Source organism: Barbus barbus (assembly GCF_936440315.1).
Source record: "Barbus barbus genome assembly, chromosome: 36".
Taxonomy (NCBI): Eukaryota; Metazoa; Chordata; class Actinopteri; order Cypriniformes; family Cyprinidae; genus Barbus; species Barbus barbus.
The window spans coordinates 1,448,964-1,470,644 of NC_136714.1; the positions used below are offsets into that span (position 1 = coordinate 1,448,964).

The 21,681-nt window shown below is 35.8% G+C and overlaps 1 protein-coding gene across 1 annotated transcript in view; it reads left to right on the plus strand.

The window, feature by feature from the left end:
- The window catches only part of LOC306855707 (arf-GAP with Rho-GAP domain, ANK repeat and PH domain-containing protein 1-like), a 25,152-nt gene continuing 3,471 nt past the window's right edge, over positions 1–21,681 (plus strand). The window contains exons 1-19 of the mRNA XM_079394523.1: positions 1–19; positions 955–1,052; positions 1,216–1,271; positions 7,093–7,342; positions 7,435–7,548; positions 8,087–8,212; positions 9,095–9,155; positions 9,248–9,368; positions 11,065–11,222; positions 12,534–12,640; positions 12,738–13,023; positions 14,187–14,369; positions 14,460–14,634; positions 15,831–15,875; positions 15,997–16,114; positions 17,745–17,844; positions 18,702–18,891; positions 18,974–19,019; positions 20,834–20,985. Coding sequence (XP_079250649.1) covers positions 955–1,052; positions 1,216–1,271; positions 7,093–7,342; positions 7,435–7,548; positions 8,087–8,212; positions 9,095–9,155; positions 9,248–9,368; positions 11,065–11,222; positions 12,534–12,640; positions 12,738–13,023; positions 14,187–14,369; positions 14,460–14,634; positions 15,831–15,875; positions 15,997–16,114; positions 17,745–17,844; positions 18,702–18,891; positions 18,974–19,019; positions 20,834–20,985 — 2,386 coding nt within the window. The 5' untranslated portion in view covers positions 1–19. The remainder of the gene's footprint in view (positions 20–954; positions 1,053–1,215; positions 1,272–7,092; positions 7,343–7,434; positions 7,549–8,086; positions 8,213–9,094; positions 9,156–9,247; positions 9,369–11,064; positions 11,223–12,533; positions 12,641–12,737; positions 13,024–14,186; positions 14,370–14,459; positions 14,635–15,830; positions 15,876–15,996; positions 16,115–17,744; positions 17,845–18,701; positions 18,892–18,973; positions 19,020–20,833; positions 20,986–21,681) is intronic.

A 21,681-nucleotide genomic window follows, 5' to 3' on the forward strand; every position in this document is an offset into this window, starting at 1 on the left:
CAAGAAGAACATCATCAAGGTAAGCTCTATAGTCTCACATATGGATATGATATTTATATTAGTCGATATTTTATTGTATGAACTGAATGAAAACACGTTTACAAACAGCATAGCTAGTTTATGCCCGAGCCTATAGCAAACCTTCAGTTGCCTGCTATTGAAATATTATAGTTTTGTAAGATTATTAGGACTCCTTTTGTTTATGAACATTTTAGTGGTAATATTATACGAGCACAAATGAATTCTAAACAGAACAAACCTAACAAAACCTGGAAATGGCCATGGTGGCGCTAATAAAATGGATATATTGTATAAATAATATGTCGTATAAACAAGTGTTTATATCCTCAGGCTACGAGGAAGTTTGAATGTCGATTGAACAAAAGGGGGCGCTATAACAGACAAACTGTAAAACCAGACACTATAAAAGACTAAATGGATTATTTGTGATTTGTTACATCACATTAACAATTTTACATTGAACTTGAAATACATAAAAAATAATTAACTGAGAATATTTCCTCTTATAATCACCAAATATGAAATGCCAAACAATGGAGGACACTTACACTAAGTAAAATTACATAAAATAATGGGGTAAAAACACAGAAGAACAATTAACTGGAGTTTGTCAGAAGACTTGCTTGAATAAATTAAATAAAAACGCATTGGGACAAATGCATGGAGATTAGGACAGAAACATCACGGAGGGATATGCACCTTCAAGACTGAAAAATAGTGCATTATATATGGTCCCTCGTCTCAGTGAAACTGGTGCTAAAGAGTCTGGATGGTTTTCCCTTTTGACCTGAAATGTCACGTCGTGTTGACGAGTGGAAATAATTTTTGGCTAAACACGTCATGTGTCTATGCAATTCAAAGGCAGTGAATTCTTGTTAATCTTGATGTTTACATTCTTGACGTTAGTTGCATTATTCTTGCATTATACTGCAGATGTCTGTGTCTGATCCCCCTGATATCATACCTGTGCCGAAGCCACGGTCAAGATATTTACTTGGAGTAGGTGTACCACAGCGGTCATCTAGTGAGAGGTGAGCTCATGGTGTTCAGCTGCTGTCTGATTTAAATCACAAAACAACATGCCTTCAATACAATAAAGAAAGACATTTGAAGGAACAAAGGATTTGGATTTTCTAATAGGAGCTAGTTACTTTTTTCCCCCCAATACACTTACTATACTCATATATCTTACAGAAATGGCCAGTTGCCTCGTCCAGATGTTACAGTTGATACGCAGACGAAATCTGAAGGTACTTTATATTATGTTTTCTTTATTATAATATCAGTAGTATATTTATCCACATATCCGTCATCCTCCTTGTTGACCCAGAATACAGTATACTTAAGGTATTATTTCTTTTATTGTGGAAATGTAATAATATCATGTGTAATGTTTGTTTAGTATGTCACCACCTCTTTCAAAATATTCAATTTTTTGTATGCCTATAAAAGAGAAATAAGAAACACATAAAAGTCTACTTGTACACATGTGGACCACACTATCCAAATGGGAAAATAAATAAACAATTTTGGAAATGAATTAAAATATAAAGCCATAAAGTACCAGATTTACATTTGCATTCATTCATTTAGCAGACACATTTATCCAAACGAGACATTTCAATATACTATAAGAGCTAACAGTATTTGTACACAAAGCCAAGTTGCATGCAGATTCTGAGACTGTATTCTTTGCCACGCTTACAAGTGTGCAACTATAAGGCAGGTGTTCACTTAGCAAACAGGATAGTTTAGTTTCATTTTTAGTATTTTTTCCTTTCACTTGCATATTGTGTGAGCCTCTATATTTGGTGTATGTAAAATCACTGAAAAGAAACGTTCAGCCACAAATGAAAATTACATTTTCACCTGAAAAAACAAGTAGCATGCTTTAAGTACATCTTTATATAATTTCATAATTACTTATATTTGTAATATGGTTAAAGTGTGTACGGACAAGCATTTATGATCAACTGAAATATAGTTTGTCATTTCTATAGAAACCTTTATGGCATGTATTTAAATACAAGTACACAGTTGTGGTTGTATATTAACTTTAAGTGTAATATCACATAGCACACTACAGTTGAAATTATAATCAAGTACTTCACATGTGCTTTAAAATGTTAGTCAACACATCAAAATAAGTGTAGCCTACTTCTTTAGAGCGTGACAAGAGATTATTAAAATGCAATCATTAAATTGTACTTGTTTAACTTGTTTAACCAGAGTAATTAGAATACAAAAAAATCAGAGGCAAATTATGTGACGCTCGCGGTGATTTCAGCATCTGCCGTCTCAATGAGGACATAAACACTCCAGAACCGCTCTGAGAGTCACTTCATGAGTGTTTTACTGGGAATAAAACTAGCATTCGTATCATATACGCACAGAAATTTAAAGGCAACCCGTCAAAATAAACGTCTGGTTTAATATAAAGACATTGCAGCAGAAATATATTTGTTCAGCAGAATGTACTTTTTTTTTAAAGAATGATCACACAACATTTCTTCCATGTTTTAATTTTAATAGTAAATCCCTTTTGTTTGCCAAAATGTTTAATTTTCAATAATATAAAGATTAATGAAATTAATGTTTTATGCCTTCGTTTGAGAACCAGATACACAACACAGAATTTCTGAGGAAAAAGAAAACATTTCATAAGGCTATTTTACGAATAAATAACAAAACATTAGGTGAGAGAAAATAAAACATAACTTTATAATTGTCATTTTCTTTAATCATAGCTATAAATATTATAACATTGTGTGCACATGATCAGGATGGGACCACCTCCGCCAAATTTTGAGAAAGGAAAAACCGTTTGCATAATTAGTCAAAAACAACAACCGTTATGTCTGATTCTGTCACGTAGAACTAAATAAAAATAATACACTGGTATTTAATAATATTATATTTTCTGTCCGATTTTCTTTAAATAAAAGTGTGGATATTTTATTGGCTTGTGTTTTTTAAATTACGTGCCCTTAAAATTTATTTAAATGAAAAAGTCTTACAAAATTACTTTGTATTATTTAATCAAATAAATAATTACAAAGCACTTTCAGTTTCGGTTTTCGACCATCCCTACCATTTACTGTAACTGCATGACCAAATGACCAAAATGGCGCCGCTGTGTTCGGACGCCGTTCAGGCCGCTCCGCTGAGATTTTGCTTTAACTTACTTTTTTACTTACTTTTACTTTCTCTTTTCACGTCGGCACTGATCACCTACAACATAGAAACGCTTTTGGACATTGGAAACCGCTACACCAACCTGTTCCAGGACACTTTATCCAGGAATCCTTCATGGCCTCTGGAGATTCTTCGGAACGCGGAGATGAACAATACCCCCCCGAGGTGACGGATCAAGAAACATCACGGGAAACGCACTGGGATTCGAGATAGACTCAGGAAAAGGGCTCACAGTCCTCCTCTCCCGAGCATTCTGCTCGCAAATGTCCAATCCTTGGAAAATAAGATGGACGATCTTAGAGCCAGGATTAGTTTCCAACGTGACAGAAGGGACTGCAACATCCTTTGTTTGTCAGAAACGTGGCTTTCGTCCATGATCCCGGACACTGCTGTAACGCCCAGTGAGAACTTCTCTGTTTTTCAGACGGACAGAACAGCAGAGGCCGGTAAATCCAGGGGTGGAGGAGTGCGTTTCATGATTAACAAGAAATGGTGTGATCCCAGGAATATCTCCATTCTGTCGCGTTCCTGCTCCCCTCATCTGGAACATCTTTCCATTATTTGCCGCCCATTTTATCTGCCCCGGGATTTTTCATTGATCATTGTTACTGCTGTGTACATTCCACCACAGGCAGACTTGGCTTTGTTTAAACTTCACGATGTGCTCAGCGGCTACATTAACAAACATCCTGATGCTGCCTTTATCATCGCAGGGGACTTTAACAAAGCCAACCTCAGGCAGGTCATGCCGAACTTCCATCAACACGTATCCTGTCCAACTAGAGGACCAAACACACTGGATCATTGCTACACTCAGTTCAAGGATGCCTACAAAGCCCGCTCACTACCGGCTTTTGGCAAATCGAACCATGCCGCCATTTTCCTAACACCGGAATACACACAAAGGCTTGTTCAGGAACCTCCGGTGCAGAGAGTAGTGACGCGCTGGTCCTCCCACTCAGAGGCTATGCTGCAGGCGGCGCTTGATGACGTCGACTGGGACATGTTCGGGCGAGTTCATCTGACGTCAGCGAGTTCACGGATGTAGCATTAAGCTTCGTAAACACGCTAACCGAGCAAGCTACAGAAACAATAACGATAAGGACATTCTCCAACCAGAAACCGTGGGTGGACAGAACAATCCGTGCTGCGGTTAACACACGCACTGCCGCTTACAATGAGGCTCTTCTGACCGGGAATATGAGCGAGTACAAAGCATCGTGCTATGCTCTCCGACGCGCAGTAAGAGCCGCTAAACACAGATACAGAGAGAGAATTGAGTCTCATTTCCAGCTCAATGACTCTCGACGGATGTGGCAGGGACTGAGGACCATCTGTGCCTTTGGAAACAAACCCTCCGCGGAGGTGAGAGCAGATCCGTTGCTGGCCGACGAGTTAAACGTCTTCTAAGGCCGCTTCGATTGCAACAGCGGCGGCGCGTCTCTGCCGTCCAGCGCGTCAGGAAGCAGCAGGCAGAGCAGCGATGATCCTGTAATCACCGTGTCGGAGGATGAGGTTCGGAGGGCGCTAAAGAGAGTGAACGTCAGGAAAGCAGCCGGACCTGATGGGATAACCAGCCGTGTTCTGAGGTCCTGCGCTGATCAGCTCGCTGGTTTGTTCACTTCCATCTTTAATAAGTCCCTTGCTACCTCCGTGGTTCCCACCTCATTCAAAAAATCTGTCATTATCCCTGTGCCTAAGAACAATAAACCCTCTTGCCTGAATGACTATCACCCAGTTGCCCTCACATCTATAGTCATGAAGGTTTTTGAGAGACTTGTAAAGAGCCACATCTGCTCCTCCATCCCTGATACTTTGGACCCTCTTCAGTTTGCCTATCGCCCAAACAGATCTACTGACGATGCCATCTCTCACGTCCTCCACTCTTCCCTCACACACTTGGATAGCAACAATGGGAATTATGTAAGGCTGCTATTCATTGACTATAGCTCAGCTTTCAACACTATAGTCAAATACCCTGGACAACTTTTTGCACATTCCTCTTAGTACTATTTAAGTCAACAACATACTGACCTGCACATGTGTATGTGACAAATAAAAATCTTGAATCTTGCATACGGAGCACCGTGTTTGCAACCACATGCTCCTTTAAAGGATTACACACACACACACACACACAGACGGAGCCATTTATTTATTTAGTCATTCAGCAGATGCTTTTATCCAAAGCAACTTACAAATGAGGACATAAGCAGCAATCAAAACCAACAAAAGAGCAACGACATGCAAGTGCTATTACAAGTCTTGGTTATCCTAACGCAATACAGATAATTATTATTATTTATTTTATTTATTTATTTTTTCAAATAAAAAGACATATAGATAAAATACAGTAGAATTAGAATAGAGAGTGCTAGAGTTAGAGGGTCAAGTAAAGATGGAACAGATGAGTTTTTAGCCGTTTCTTGAAGATGGGTAAGGATTCGGCTGCTCGGATTGAATTGGGCAGGGTTTAAGAGGGTTAACATTTAAGAGGGTTCATTCTCCACATAACTTTAAATTCATGTTGCTGAAAAATGTGTTAAGAAATTTTGTGTGTATGGACTCTTATTTTTGTTGCACGTTAGCTTCCTGTCCACTAATTTTTGCCTCTTACAAAAGCCACAAATCCTTCTAAGAATCCAGTAAAGGTTTATGTCATGCCTGAGCTGTAGTTGGGCTGAAACTTGAAAGTTAAGTTGCACATTGTTTAGGTTTTATTATTATTATTTTGATTTATGTCAAGTTTTAGGTTGTACTGTGTTTACCTTTTTTAAAGTAATTTGAAATTGATTTTTATATATTATATATTTGCATTTGCATTTTGAATGTAATCCGATAATTAACTGCACTAAATTGGTTAGTTATTAATATATGCAATTTCAGCAATAAAAATTCATTTTTCTAAAAAGGAAACAAATTACTTGTTCATTTAAAGAGACCGGTCTTATTTTCTCTTGTATATTTAGTATTGCTCTTTAGTAAAGAAAAAGTACTTATCCAATTACTCGATGGAATTTTCGGTAGAATATTCGATTACTAAAATATTCGATAGCTACAGCCCTACAGTATTACAAAGTGCACTTTTTAAAAGCGCATTAATTCATCTGTGGTTTAGGTATCGGATTCAATAAAATACAAACCAAAAAAAAAAAAAAAAAAACACTGAGCATGTTAATATCAGGAGCATCGATATATGTTTTATAGACTCACGCATGCTTTGTACTATAAACAAAAAAATACATTTTATATCTGAGAAACTAGTTTAGTATGTTATCAAAATCTATTTTTGAACAGAGTAGGTTATTAATCATGAACATGTTCTAAACATACTAGACTCGTAGCATTCATCATGTTACAATGTACTCGCTATTACTTTTGTTTTATACAGAGCATGAAAACATTGCACCGTAAGAAATTTAAATACAATGAATTGCCCATCAATTTCAAACACTGTAGTCTGGAATTATAGTTTGGGGGGAAAAAAAACTACTATGATTTTTTTTTTGTCATATAACCTAATGATTGCTGTCGGGATGTGAAGAGACTTTCAACCAGCATAACAAAGAGGTTTTTGAACCAAATCACCTACACTTCCTTTAATAGTTTGGGGGGTTTTTTGTTGTTTTTTTCCCACACTTATTGTCTTCTGTTTTGGAGCATGACAGAAATAAGAAAAAGCTGGGTGAAAATTCTTCAGTATTTCACCTTTTGGCTTTGGAATAACAATGTTTGTGATCACAGAATTTTCTGATTTGGGTGAATTATTCTTTTAGTAGTTTGGGTGTCTGTCATTTTGGCTTAAAAGGACATCTACTGCTCCCAACCACAAAAAGACAAACCCTTACTAAAGGTGATGACTGCTGTTTTTCTCAGTAGAAACGGATATCAGATATGAAGTTAGTGTGGATGATTCATCTAGACAGCTGCGTTCCATCTCTGCACCCCCTGATCCTCAACATGTTAAAACCAGCTGCAGTGAAACGCCTCCATGGCCAGATTCGCTCTCCAATAGTAGCAGTTCATCTCCAGATGCAGCAGGAGCTGCTGATTCAGTGTTTTCTGATGATTGCCCTGTGACTCCAGACTTGCTCAGTAATGATCACCACAATTCAAGCAACGACAGGTAATGCAGCTTTTAACTGTGATTTCATTTTCCGTGTTTCTTGACAAAACCTGTTAGGCTTTGGTTACCACTGTTTATATTCTTCCTTGTAGTTTCACAGATGAGGTGATGGACGTTCAGACAGAAATTTGCACCAATGGAGAGATCCATCAAGTTCCCAAATCAAAGGATCTCCAGAACAAACCTGACAGACCCAAAAAACCAAGGTACAATATGATTACACCTCAGAAAATAATCATGTCTCTGCCAAGGTCATATTTTACCCCTAAATCAAGTAAGAAATTACATTTTGCCTACCGTTAAGATTTTTAGCATAAAGACAAGAAAATAATATTTCTCCAAAAATGAAAATTTGCGCTCATCCTCAGGTCATCCAAGATGTAGATGAGTTTGTTTCTTTATCAGATTTGGAGAAATGTAGCATTGCATCACTTGTTCAGCAATGGATGCTCTGCAGTGAATGGGTGCCGTCAGAATGGGAGTCCAAACAGCTGATAAAAACATCACAATAATCCACACCACTCCAGTCCATCGGTTAACATCTGGAGAAGACAAAAGCTGAAATAAATCCATCATTGAGACATTTAACTAAAATACAAGTCCATAATTCAGTGAAAAAGTGATCTGGTCTGAATCGTGAAGAAATATGCACAGATAAAAAAAAAAAAAAAACTCCTCTACATCTCGCATGGACTGATGACATCTAACAAACATCTTAAAATATCTTGAATTCTTGGTCTGCAGGGCTGCAACTATTCGTGTGAGCAGGAAGAAGCAGACGTTATCAGGGCCGCGCCAGAAAGCCGATGTGTCTCACAGTGAGTGTGCGGTGACCCAATCCAGCTGGCTCGACGTATGGAAGGGGCGCAAGTAACTAACTCCATACAATCCCTCAAATCACATACAGACTTTAAAGAAAAATGCACTTCCTTAATTTAGGCCTTTAACAATTTGAAACATTTCAAAACTGCTAAATTAAATAATGCATTTCATGAAATATCATAAATACTGCATTAACTTTACATAAAATCTAAACAAATAATGTGCCCTTTCACACCAAACAAAATGAAGTGCTGTGAAATCCTAGTCCATTCACTCTGACAGCACAATATGTTTGCTGAAATCACTGCGATTTTAAAATGTGCACTATGTACTAATGTAAAATTAGTTATTTTATACTACATTTGAAAAAAAATAAAATGTGTTTTAGTTTAACAAATGCAATTCAGCAGTACACTTTAACCATATTTCAAAGAAAATACATGCAATTTCATAATTGCTTCAACAGATTTACTTGAGCCCTAATTAAGCACTCTTAAGGTAAACTAATTTATATATACTGTAAATGTAAACTAGAATACATTTGTTCAATTACATGCAGTTAAGTGTTTGAAAACATTACAACCAGTTTGCACATAAATAGAATATTGAAATTACATATAAAGATTAATTTAAGCCTTAATCACTAATAAGTTCAACTAAATGCATTTAATATAAATGTCAACTATAATATGAATGTTCCTATTCTAATGTGTGCATCTTGTTCACAGGGGATATAATGCAAATATAAGGTGTAAATGTCTGGTGTGACTAGTTCTATAGGAATTTATTGTTTTCATTTATAATCTTTGTGCTCGACAATAACATTTGGTGTGAAAGGGCCTTTAGGAGACCCATTATAAAACTGAAGGGAACAAACAGTATAGAGTGCAAACAAAAGAGGAACGGTCTGTATTTGTATTTGTTTTGTAGGCACAATGTTCTATGGGCCACTCTTGATGGACATGTCATGTCAATGTGGAAAAAGCGCACAGTGAGTTGTTTCATAATGGCATCACTTTTTTATACAAATTAATTATATATTGCAATTACCTATATTATAACCACATATTCAATGTGCTCCAGGACAAGTTCACAGAATATATGTTTCACGTAACAAGCATCACCAACATACGTGAACAGGATCAAGGACGCTTCTCCATCTATTTACAGAAGAAACACTTTGAATTCATGGCTCACAGTGAGGGTAGGAAACTGGAAACTCATTTCTTAAAGGAATAGTTTTTCAAAAATAAAAATTTGCTGTTAATTTACTTAAGCCACACAAGTTATTTTTTCATTCAGTAGAACAGTAAAGAAATTGTTTAAATGAAACCGTGGCCCTTGATGATTCATAAAATGCAAGGCAGTGGCTACACTCAATTGAGAGTCAAAAAAAGCATATCAGGCAGCACAAAATTAATACCAATGGCTCCTTATGATATTTTGAGGTCTTATGAAGCAAAACGATCAGTCTGTGCAAGAAACTGAGCAATATTTACAACATTATTACCTGTAATCCAGAGCCTCTGTCAGCATATTCAGACAGAACTCAAACGCAGGACAGCCAGGGATGCTCAAAAGATCTTTGACAAAAAGTAAAAAAAAAACATAAAAACAAACCCTAACAATAGTCAGTGGGGCTGGGAAACAAAAGGCCCAATGTAGAGCAAAACACAACTGGGGGAAAGGACAGAAGATCCACAGACTAGACCATTTACAAGCAGAAAAACAAAGCGAACCAGCAGAGGACACCAGGAGAATAGATAGGGGAGGAAATGAGAGAGGACAGGTGGGGTAAATGAACCAATAATCAGGTAACAAGAAGGGCGGAGTCAAGACTACAACGAATAGTAGAGCACACAGAAAACAAAACAAAAAGCCATGTTTTGTTTTGAGTTGCACATGAGTTGGGTATTGAGTTTTGCTTGAGTAACTTGTAGATCTGTGCTGCATGAGCCATGAACTGTTTCAGATGATTCAGTCCGATTTGGTGAACTGATTCATCCTGTTCACTAAAAAGAATCTGTCAAAAGAATGATTCATTTGTGAACTTCTTGCACAGACTGATCGCTTCTCTTCATAAGACCTCGGTATATCAACAGGAACCATGGGGATTCATTTTGTGCTGCCTGTATTTTATTGCATTTTATGAAATAACCAGGGGCTAGAGTTTCCACTAAAAATCTTCTTTACTGTTCCACTGAAGAAAGAAAGTCATCTATATCTTGGATGGCCTGAGGGTGAGTAAATTAACAGCAAATTTTCATTTTGGGTGAACTATCCGTTTAAAGGTGCAGTATGTAATATTGACAGCTAGTGAGTGAAATGAGTACTGTAGACCTAATTCAAAATAGTGGAGAGCTTTGTTTCTCCCGACGCTTCTATTTAGACTCGATGCTTACGCAGGTTGCCAGATGCAACAAGGAACGAGTGCAACTGACAATTTTAGCCAACGAGCCTTACAGTGTAAGTTGATTTATTCGTGTTTATTAAGCCTCTGTGCACAGAGCTTTTCCGATGGATGCCGAGGTTTTTTAGTTTAGTTTGCTTGCTGGCTTCAAAGGCTGCAATACGCTGTGTTTTCCGCTGGCAACCCGGGCTGTCAAAATATTGTTGGGTAAACTGGCAGTGGGTGGAGTCACACAGACCTAAACAAAAACAGACATTCTGACACGGAACGCACATTTTGAAACAGAATAACTTACTGTAGCATTGTTTTTCTGAGAAACAAGTATGTGAACTTAGCATGTTTCTTAAATATCTGCTAACATATTATTGTATTTTTATGCTTTAGTACAGTCAAAAAATGACATACAGCACCTTTAAAGCTGAGAGTTAGTGTTTGGTTTATTTGAAGCATCAAATCATCACTTTCAGCTCTGTCCTGTGTTGTGTCGTAGCTGTGCGGGAGCGCTGGCTGACGTCTCTCTATGCCACTCGAGGAAGGGAATTGATCACTGCACCCAAACAACACGGACCGCTGATCATGAAAGACCCACGGAAAAAGGTGTATACTGCTATCCATGGATACTCCCTTTGGATTTACAGCAGCAAAGAGGTGTGGAAAACTGCTTACTAACGTCAACCTTTCAAGAAAAATGTAAGAGATCAGAGATGATCAGAGTTGAACACAGTTGGTTTTACAATGGTTACTAAGCAAGTTTGTGTGTTTGTGGCCCTCTTTACACCATTAACATGCTTTCCATATCCATATCCGTTATACCTCAAGTGTGCATTTTTTTTAAATAATTCAACGGCCTGTTGTCAGTTATTCCTTACTAGAATAACCTCATTACATAAACTGATGAAAAATTGACCTTGAATAAACTGAATGAACCTTAAAGGGGTCATGAATTGCATTTTTTTTTTTATGTTCTGAGATCTGCTTATAATGTTATCAAAAAACATAATTTAGAAGTAAAAGGTTGTTTTCTGTCCTGTTTTTTTACCCTCTAATGCAGGGGTCTCCAACTAAAATAGCTTGAGGTCCAGTATTGAACCCTCCTCACCAGCCAAGCTCCGGACAATTATATAGGCCTACCTTAAACCATGAATTGATGGTTTTTTAAGACCTGCACAAATAAAATAAAATGACTATAAAAAGCATGATTTAGGTTTTCACAAAAACAAAAAGTTTTTATAAAATAATAAACCACATTTCAGCCTTTAAACCATTTTTTGAAAGAAAATTGAGTCAAAAGTATCAAATATTATTTGAATTATTAAAGCAATTATTATTATATTAATTAAATAACATATAAATATATTTTACTGTCTTAATTGTTTACATTTTTATAATACATTATTTTCTTGTCGATCCACCCGTTCAAATTTACAACATGAGTTGATTTTCACATTGGTCTGAACAAAACCAGCTGATGGTCTTATTGAAAATGCAAATTCATGTTCTGCCAGCAGGTGGCGCTTTCGGAGTGGCAGAAATATAACAGTCTCCCCCTTAAGGGCATTACACAAAGCAGCACAGCAGCTGACTTTAAAACATGCAGTGCTCATTTTTATTCAATGAAATCCTTTCGAAATTTAATCATTACATTGAGCCATATCGCAATTCTTGTCTTTTTGTCCCCAAATATACCTCCTGAAATCATAACTAAGACTTTCTTGATTTTATGGCCTTAAATTTAAGACTTTTTGAGGAGCTGTCAACTTTCCTAATTTTTTAGGATGCCATTATTTTTCACTCAATGAAAGCTTCATCTGTCTGCGTGCCATACGTGTCTTAACCCAGAACTATATTGTTTAATTCCATGAGCAAAAAATGACAAACTTAAACAAATGTCCATGCATGCTTTTTTTAGCTAGAATTTTGTTGTTGACATTTGCAAATTGAACTTGTTTGAATTAACAGGACTTCAATGCAGGTCTTGGCATGATGTGCGTGTCTATGAATATAGCATCTGTAAAGGCGACGGGCCGTCACAGCTTCAGCCTTATTACTCCATACAGGACCTTCAAGTGAGTGTCTCCTTTTCTCTCCTTTTTCAAGCTCATTTCTGTGCTCTGCATGCTTTGTTTTCTGTTGGTGGTAAAGTAACCCGATAGGTTTGTTCAGTTTCTCTGCAGACTCTGCTAAGGAGATGGCTGCGTGGCTGGTTAGTCTGAATGAAGTGATCCGCAGCGCTCTGTCCTACAGCGAGGTGGCACATCGACTCTGGTCGAGTCCCTTTAATAAAGTTTGTGCCGACTGTGGTGCGGCCAACCCGGAGTGGGCATCGGTGAACCTGCTGGTGGTCATCTGTGAGGCCTGCGCGGGCGCACATCGATCCATGGGCAGTAACAGGTCCAAAGTGCGAGGTCTCAAACTAGATAATAAGGTTTGGACAGAGCCTTTAATTCAGGTGAGTTCTGTAATGCCGCAAACAACACAATGTGTCACATCCTGTCTTTATGACCAGATTTATTTTCTACTTATTTTACAGTGCTCTGAAAAGTTGTGTTTTCAATATTAATATTTATATAGCTTGGAGATTAATTTATTTTCAACTTCATAAGTCTCAACAACTTTCATAAGTAATTTAATAAAGTAATTAACTTGAGAACGTATGAATGTTTGAGGTTGACACGAGGTGTGGCCTGTCTTTAATGACATTCTACTCATTTGCACGTTTTTTAAAAAGAAAGTGAGTTGTATGTGTTTAATTAATAGTGTCCAAACTTCAACTTTAGTGGCGTTGCATTCTCTGCCATTGCTCTAACTTTAGATTTTTAAATCAGAAAAAAAATATTGTCTTGTGTTTTTTTTTAGTATCATTGAGATACTAGTAAAAAAAATTGCCTGTATTTTGAATTTGATTTTATTTTTATATTTTCTGATCTAAAGTTAAAGTAATTTATGTTGTGTGTTTTTGTCATTTTGATTCATTTTTGTTGCTTTTAAATCTATATAGTTTTTGTTCATTTTTATTTCAGTCATTTTAGCACATTAAGTCAAACTAAATGAAACTTGGAAACTAACTGATATAAAGTTTTAGTTTTTTGTATTGTATTCTATATTATTTCAGTCAACGTTTATTTAATTTTTTTATAAATATATAGATTTATCTGTCATTTTAGGTAGCTACAATAACCCTGGCTCAAAATAATGTGTGGTATCAAATATGAACAATAACAAAAAAAAGTGTTTTAGGGTGTCGTAACAGTTCAGTAGTCTTTTTTACTACTAGCCTGTTGCTTAATTACACTAATGTGACACTGTTGTCTTTTAATTTGTTTCATAATTTGATGTCATTTGATGAACTTTGCACTGTTATTTAACTGAACTCCAGCTGAATAATGACACCATTGTCTCTTGCTTTGTACTTGATCCGAGTTTGCTTCATAACCAATGAACTTAGTCATTGAACTAAACTGAATCAACATTAAACTGAAGCTGAAATTGTATCTGTTTGATATCTGAAGAACTTTGCAACATTAAAACTGTTATGTTCTTGTTTCTTACCGTGAATCTGCTTTGAAACCGAAATGTGGCTTACCAACAGATGCAAATGTTGCATGTTTTCAGTTGTTTGTGCTGTATGGCAATAAAGCTGCCAGCAGTGTTTGGGCTCACAACATCCCTCCGACGGAGCAGATCGGCCCTGACGTCTCTCCAGATCAGAGGCTGGAGTTTATCTTAGCCAAATACCGCAAAGGACTTTACTGCAAAGCTCATCCGCTCGCCGCAAACCAGAAGCTGCTTGACCAGGTCAGCCTGTGATCAAAACACCCTACTGTTTTATTAGTTTCAGGCCGATCCCATGCTGATTGTTGTGTTGTGTTCTCTGGTGCTCCTCAGAGGCTGCGTGAGGTGGTTTGTGGTGCTAATGTGGAGGAGACGCTGTCTCTGCTGTGCTCTGGAGCGAGAGTTTCATGCAGCGCCACAGATCCCGAACTTCACTCCGCCATCATCGAGGCCGAGAGCGCTGGACAGGCTCTGCAGACCGAGCTACTCCGACATAACGAGTTTGTGGGTTAGTTAGAGTCCTGATCGGGGCAAATTCAGTTCCTAGTGTGCTTATTTACCTCCTAACATTTTTTAATGCCACATTTGAACCCCACCCAGGTGGAAAAAAAGATAACTTCCATAATGTTTAAAGTGCTCTATTCTTAAGATAAACTTAAGATCATCTAAGTGTACTCAACTTATTAATGGGACACCATGAATATGAATTAAAATGCACTTTTAACATACTATCTCTGTAATTAAAAATGCATTTAGTTACCACTTGTAGTACACTTGAGTACTAGTGTATGAAAGATAGTTCAAGTGTACTACAAGTGGCAACTAAATACATTTTTAATTACAGAGATAGTATGTTAAAAGTGCATTTTAGTTTATATTCATGGTGTCCCAAAATAGCACAGTTCAGTACACTTAGATAATCTCAAGTTTATCTTAAGAAGTACTAAAGAATAATTTTTTGTATATTAAGTACAAAATTAGTGCGCGGAAAAAGAGCACTTTAAGTATATTATGGAAATGCACTTTTTTTTCACCTGGGCAGGTCTTTTTAAGCCTATTTTTTAAACCCCATTCAAATAATTTGCTTTGTGACATTATTTTCAAAAATCTTTCAAAGTAAATAAAAAAACTACTTAAAAATAATATCATATTAATCAAATAAAAGGCAACTTAAGTGCATTTAAAGTTTCTTAAATTGAAATCTGAATGATTTAGTCTTATTATTATTAATTATAAGTACTTATTTTGATGTGTTGACTAACATACTGCATGCAAAATACATATTAGTTATTCTATATTACAGTTAAAGCGAATATATTTTAAATGTACTAAATTGTATCTTCATCATTACAAATTTGTAATTAGAAAATAGATTTAAATTTGAACAGAATTTTAGTTTACTTTAATCATATGTTTTAATGACAACAGATGTAATCATGAAATTACACATCTATTACAAATAATATGCAAGTTCTGCTTTAGTGAGTCAAAAAATTATAAATAAAACATTACATTCAGTTGGAACTTAAGTAAATAGTTTTAAATACTCTATATTCTTTTCATAAGTACTCTTTACCTACTTATTTTTTTACAAGTGACCTAGACATGTTTTAGTGCATTGTTTTGTTCATTACCTAATATAAGTGTCATATTCTCTGGAATTGAGGATTGTTTTTAATTAATTTTGCTCTTTTTTCTTTAAAGAGTCACCTGAGTTTGAGCAAACAAGACATTCAGAGGAGCAGATAGGTAAGATGCACTACTGAGATCCCTCATCAACATGCCTGTCCTGTCTATTTTATCAAGCTACTTCTTTTATAATGACGACGCTGCTATTTCATTTGTGAGTTCTCTTTTCCCAAACGTGTAGAAGAGCTGCATGGAAAGCTGGATGAGGAGCGTTTCTTGTTCTCGCAGGAGAACGAGTCTGCGGCCTGTGATGTGCTGGATTTGACCGAGGTCATCTCGGTGTCCGACTGCTCTGCGGGGTAAGAGCATGACACCATATCTGCCAGTGACAGTGAAAGAACAAATGCCTTTCTTTACTATCTCAAAGATATTATCACATGTGACCCTGGAGCACAAAACCAGTCAAAAGGATGCAATTTATGCATCATATGAAAGCTGAATAAATAAGCTTTCCATTGGTGTATGGATATTTGTCTGAGATACAACTATTTGAAAATCTGGAATCTGAGGGTGCAAAAAAATCAAAATATTGAGAAAAACACCTTTAAAGTTGTTCAAATGAAGTTCTTAGCAATGCATATTACTAATCAGAAATGAAGTTTTGATATATTTACGGTACATAAATTTACAAAATATCTTCATGGAACATGATCTTTACTTAATATCCTAATGATTTTTGGCATAAAAGAAAAATCAATAATTTTGACCCATACAATGTATTGTTGGCTAGTGCTACAAGTATAGCTGTGCTACTCATGACTGATTTTGTGCTGCAGGGACACATATGGACAAACCTGTGATTGGACACATTGTGTATTTTAAGGCTATGAATTGAATGTGTCAGTTTAGTTCATTATTTTTATTTATTTATTTAGTCATTTAGCAGACGCTTTTATCCAAAGCGACTTATAAACAGTAAAGCAATGTGACCGGCTTTAGTCTGATTGACTAAATAAATTATTGACAGTAGGTCCCACACTGGCTTATGTTTAATAATACACTTTTTTTCTGAAGCCAGTTTTTGTAATGCCTGCTTTCATGTGCTTTTAGGTGCCTTTTGCAGAAAATACTGAACTTTTTATGAAATCAGCCCAAAATCCCTTGTGTAAAAGAAGCACAATTTAGCATACTTATAAAAAGAGTACAGAAATATTGTACTTTATAATAATATACAGTACTTAATTTTGAACTAAAAGTGTTGTTTTGGACACTTAATTACATGTTAATTACAATTAAAATGAAATATAGTTTACATTAATATTAAATGCAATTAGTGTTTTTTGACCCACTTAAGTTGCAAAATATGTAATTTCATAATTACTTCTATTGTCTTTGAAATATGATTAAAGTGTGCTGTGAATGTACATGACAAGCATGTAAAGTCATTTTTATTGAATCTTGAATGTCATTTATTTAAATCTATCTGTAATTACACTTTCATAATGAAGTTTCAATTTAGTGCCTTTAAAATATATTAACTTGAAATACTAAATAACACACTACAGTTCAAATTATAATCAAGTTCTTTGCATGAGCTTTAGTGTGTTAGTCAACACATCAAAATAAGTGTACTTCTGTAAAGCATGAGAAAAAATCATTAAAACTACTTTTAAAGTAAAACTTTTTGGCATTATTACAAAGTGCACTTTTTAAGATAGCATCAAGAAACAGTCCTGAATGCGTCTCTCTTTAAGCATGCTTAAATGGCCTTTTATTTTATTAATATTATATTATGTGCAAATACATGTTTTTTAAATATACTTTACGATTTGAAATACACTAAAAGTGCACATTCCGTACAATTAAGCACACTTTTGTTTTCCTAAGATAATAAGGGAAACTATTCTTTCAAGCTTCTCTTATTAATATTTTGAGCAGCACATGCATTTAATTCAGGAAGTGTAATAATGCTTACCGTGTGGTTTACAGGCAAACCCATGAGTTTGAGGTGTTATCGCTGACAGACAGACTGATCTGCAGGGCAGACGGACGAGACGCCCTCCTCAGTCACATGCTGCACATCATGAAGGTAAAACCACATCTCTGTCCTACTGAACATATCAGCAGAGCTGCGTAGTGACTGATTAATCTGGATTATGTCATCAGATTCCAAAAATTAAGTACTTGTTATTAGATTAAATTGTATTTTAAAATACTTGTAATCAGACCACAGTACCTTTTTTAATGGATTACATGATTACATATTATTTACAATATAGCAATAATTTATTGGTTCTCCCTAATTCCTCTTTTTCATCTTTTACATTTTCTTTCTAAAATAGCCTACCGCTTATATATATATATATATATATATATATACACTCATTTCAGGTTTAAGAAGTTGTTTTAACATTGCATCAAGCACTGATGAACACAATTTTTATTATGTCGGTTATTTGACCATTTAATGCTTTTGTTTGTCTTACAAACACATTAAAATGCACAAATTCACCAACTTTTTGTCATCTGATCCTCTTTCACCTGATTTATTTTTTTATATGAAGTACCTCTGAGATTTTAAAATAAATATTGGGTCATACTTAATATTAGGGGGCCTTAACTACTATGTACTTACATCAAAAAAATAAGGTTAATGTACTTATTGTGTTAATATTGTATTGCAAAACACTTTTGCTGCTATTGAGGTGGGATACGGGTAAGGTTAGGGACAGGTTTGGTGGTATGGGTAGGTTTAAGGGTGGGTTAAGGTACAAGGGATTGGTCAACAGTGTAATTGCATACAGGTATTTTTAAAAATATAAGTACAATGTAAAAACGTGTGCATTGTATCAAATGATTAATTTAAATGTAAGTACATAGTAGTTAAAGCCAACTAATATAAAGTGGGATCAAATATTGAGACTGATGAGAAGCTGCTGTGTGTAGATTGTGCTGGCGGGTGCCGGGGTGACCGAGGATCTGCTGGGGGTCTGTGCCGTGTCCAGAGCCTCCATACGCGAGGGAGCAGCGCTGCAGTGTGCAGAAGTGTGGTGCACCCTACAGGACGGAGAGATGAGCATTCACACAAAACACGGCTCCACAGACACGCTGACTCTGGACAGTCAGACACGCTGCCGTCAGTATCACAGCCCACTTCAGATCATCAAACACTGCCAGAGTAATGTCAGTTAAACAAATACGGTCTGTCTTCTCTACAGATCTGCAGCGCTCCGAGAACTGCATCCTGCTGGAGTTTCCTGACAGGTCAGTGTCCTGTATACAGCATCACATGCAAATGTATGGTCATAGCAAGCTTGTGCATCAGTGATATTATTCTACTTGAAAACTATTATGAAGTTTTTGAACAGTAAGATTTTTAATATTTTTGAAAGAAGTCTCTTCTGCTCTCCAAGGCTGCATTTATTTGATCCAAAATACAAAACAGTACAATTTTGAAATATTTTACCGTTTAAAATAACTGTTTTCTATTTGATTATGTTTTAAAATGTAATTTATTCCTGTGCTTTCAAAGCTGAATTTTAGCATCATTACTCCAGACACATGATCCTTCAGAAATCATTCATATTTGCTGCTCAAAACATTTATTATTATTATTAATATTATGTTGAAAATAGCTGAATGTAATTTTTTCAGGTTTCTTTGATGAATAGAAAGTTCAGAAGAACTGTATTTATCTGAAATAGAAATCTTTTGTAACATTATACGTCTTTATCATGACCTTTGATCAAGTTAAAGCATACTTGCTAAATAAAAGTATTAATTTCTATAATTTCTAAAATTATGTCAAAATGCCTGTTTTTGGTGAGCGACCTCGTAAATACTGTCTTAAGTTAAAAGTCCTAACTGATCGTAAAGAGTTGGGAGAAATCAGATGTGCGTCAGGTTTTAAAGAGACAGCGCTGTTTTAAAGTGAAACAAAGAACAGAAGAAAAATAGAAATCACTCACTGCTCTGCTCGCTGATTCACTTTTGTAGCTTGAATAAAGATTTACAGTTTATGTGATGATTACGTTCACTAATATTGAAAATAATGTCTTCCAATTATGCTGTAATGTTGAGTGGCTCTAATTAATGGCTAAAACTGGGAGAAAATGCATTTAATAGAGACACCAGTAGCAGTAATCATCGATAATAGGCTTTTAGTAAAAATATGCCATTAAACACATATTTAAAATATACCATCTTTATGTTGTTTTGACATTAATTTGGATATTCAGTGTGAAATCATGACAATATAAATATATCATATTATTATGCAATTAATCATGATTAATTACAGGAAAACGTGTGATCAATTAGTTAATCTTTTGAATCAATTGACAGCACTAGTTGTTTTGTTCTCAAACAGTGGTGTAAAATATGTTTTAATTCATCTACCGAACCTGAAATCTGACCAAAGAGAAAATAATGAATGTTTTATATCTGATAAACTTGCACGTTCAAGTTTAAAGTCACAAGTCCATTTTGGGGTGGAAGAGTTTAGAGTAAATAGTTCATGTTTTGTACACAGTGCTATTAACCCACACAGAAACATACGACTGATTTTACTGATAATTATTACATGATGTGAGTACTATAATAAGTAACTGCTCTTGTATATTTTCATTATAACACTATTAAACTTGTAGTTTACTGAGAGTACACTCAAAAGTGTACTTTACTGAACTAAAAATTGATCTAGAAGTATATAGCTAGTCCACTTTTTAGTTGCAGCAGAAAAGAAAAACTAGTTGTTTTGTTACACTTACACTTCTATAAAATAAAAAGTGTCCCAATTCAGTACCAAGAGGTACAAGTATACTCACTATCAGAGATGGTAGTAACTGATTACATGTAATCTGGATTCTGTAATTAGATTCCAAAAAGGTAACACTTTATTTCATGGTGTCATTGTTACACGTTACATGTACTTACTATTATAATAACAATAAATTATGCATAATTACATGCAATGTGTTTGACAAGCATTTGATTACTGACGAATCTACAGCTGAACATCACAAGTGTCAAAGTCATTTCTGGGTTAGCTGACTGATGCATGTGTGTGTTTGGTGCAGGACGTTACACATGCAGTTTGAGCTGGAGAACAGCTGTCTGCGGTGGCATGAGCTCGTGCAGAGGGCCCTGCGCTCGACCACAGACGGGCCCCTGCGCTCAGGATCCGTGCCCTGCTCCATAGACCGTTGTATATCTCACATCACACAGTATGGTGAGTCATGAGCTGGAAAAATAATTGAAGAGAACAGCATTGAATACATGCAACTTCAGTTTGGCCAATTTCAATAAAGGAAAACCTTATTGCTTATATGTTGGGTGTAACTAATTACTAAGTAACTACCTTGAAAAAATAAAGTACTCGTATTTTTTCTGAATTACAGTTACTTCTTATGTAATTGAACTTAATACTGTGAGACTGTAGAATACTTATATACAATACAATACTGAAGTTAACATCAAAATTTAATGTCTAACCTTAAAATGCATGCTTTTTATGTACCCTTCTCACTTTTTGGTGAGTTAATAAGAATATTGGTAACACTAATTAAACACATTCTCATTATTAACTTGTTGGTTATTAGCATGAATATTACTGGGATATTGGCTGTTTATTATTACTTAAAAAGCATATATTATTCTGCAAGACCTTATTCTAAATCAGCGGTGTCCAAGCTCGGTCCTGGAGGGCCGTTGTCCTGCAGAATTTAGCTCCAGCTTGCCTCAACACACCTGCCTGGAAGTGTCTAGTATGCCTAGTAAGACCTTGATTAGCTGCTTCAGGTGTGTTTGATTAGGGTTGGAGCTCAATTCTGCAGGACACCGGCCCTCCAGGACCGAGCTTGGACACACCTGTTCTAAATCCTACCCAGTTATTAAACTTAACTACTTTACTAGTATTAATAAGCAG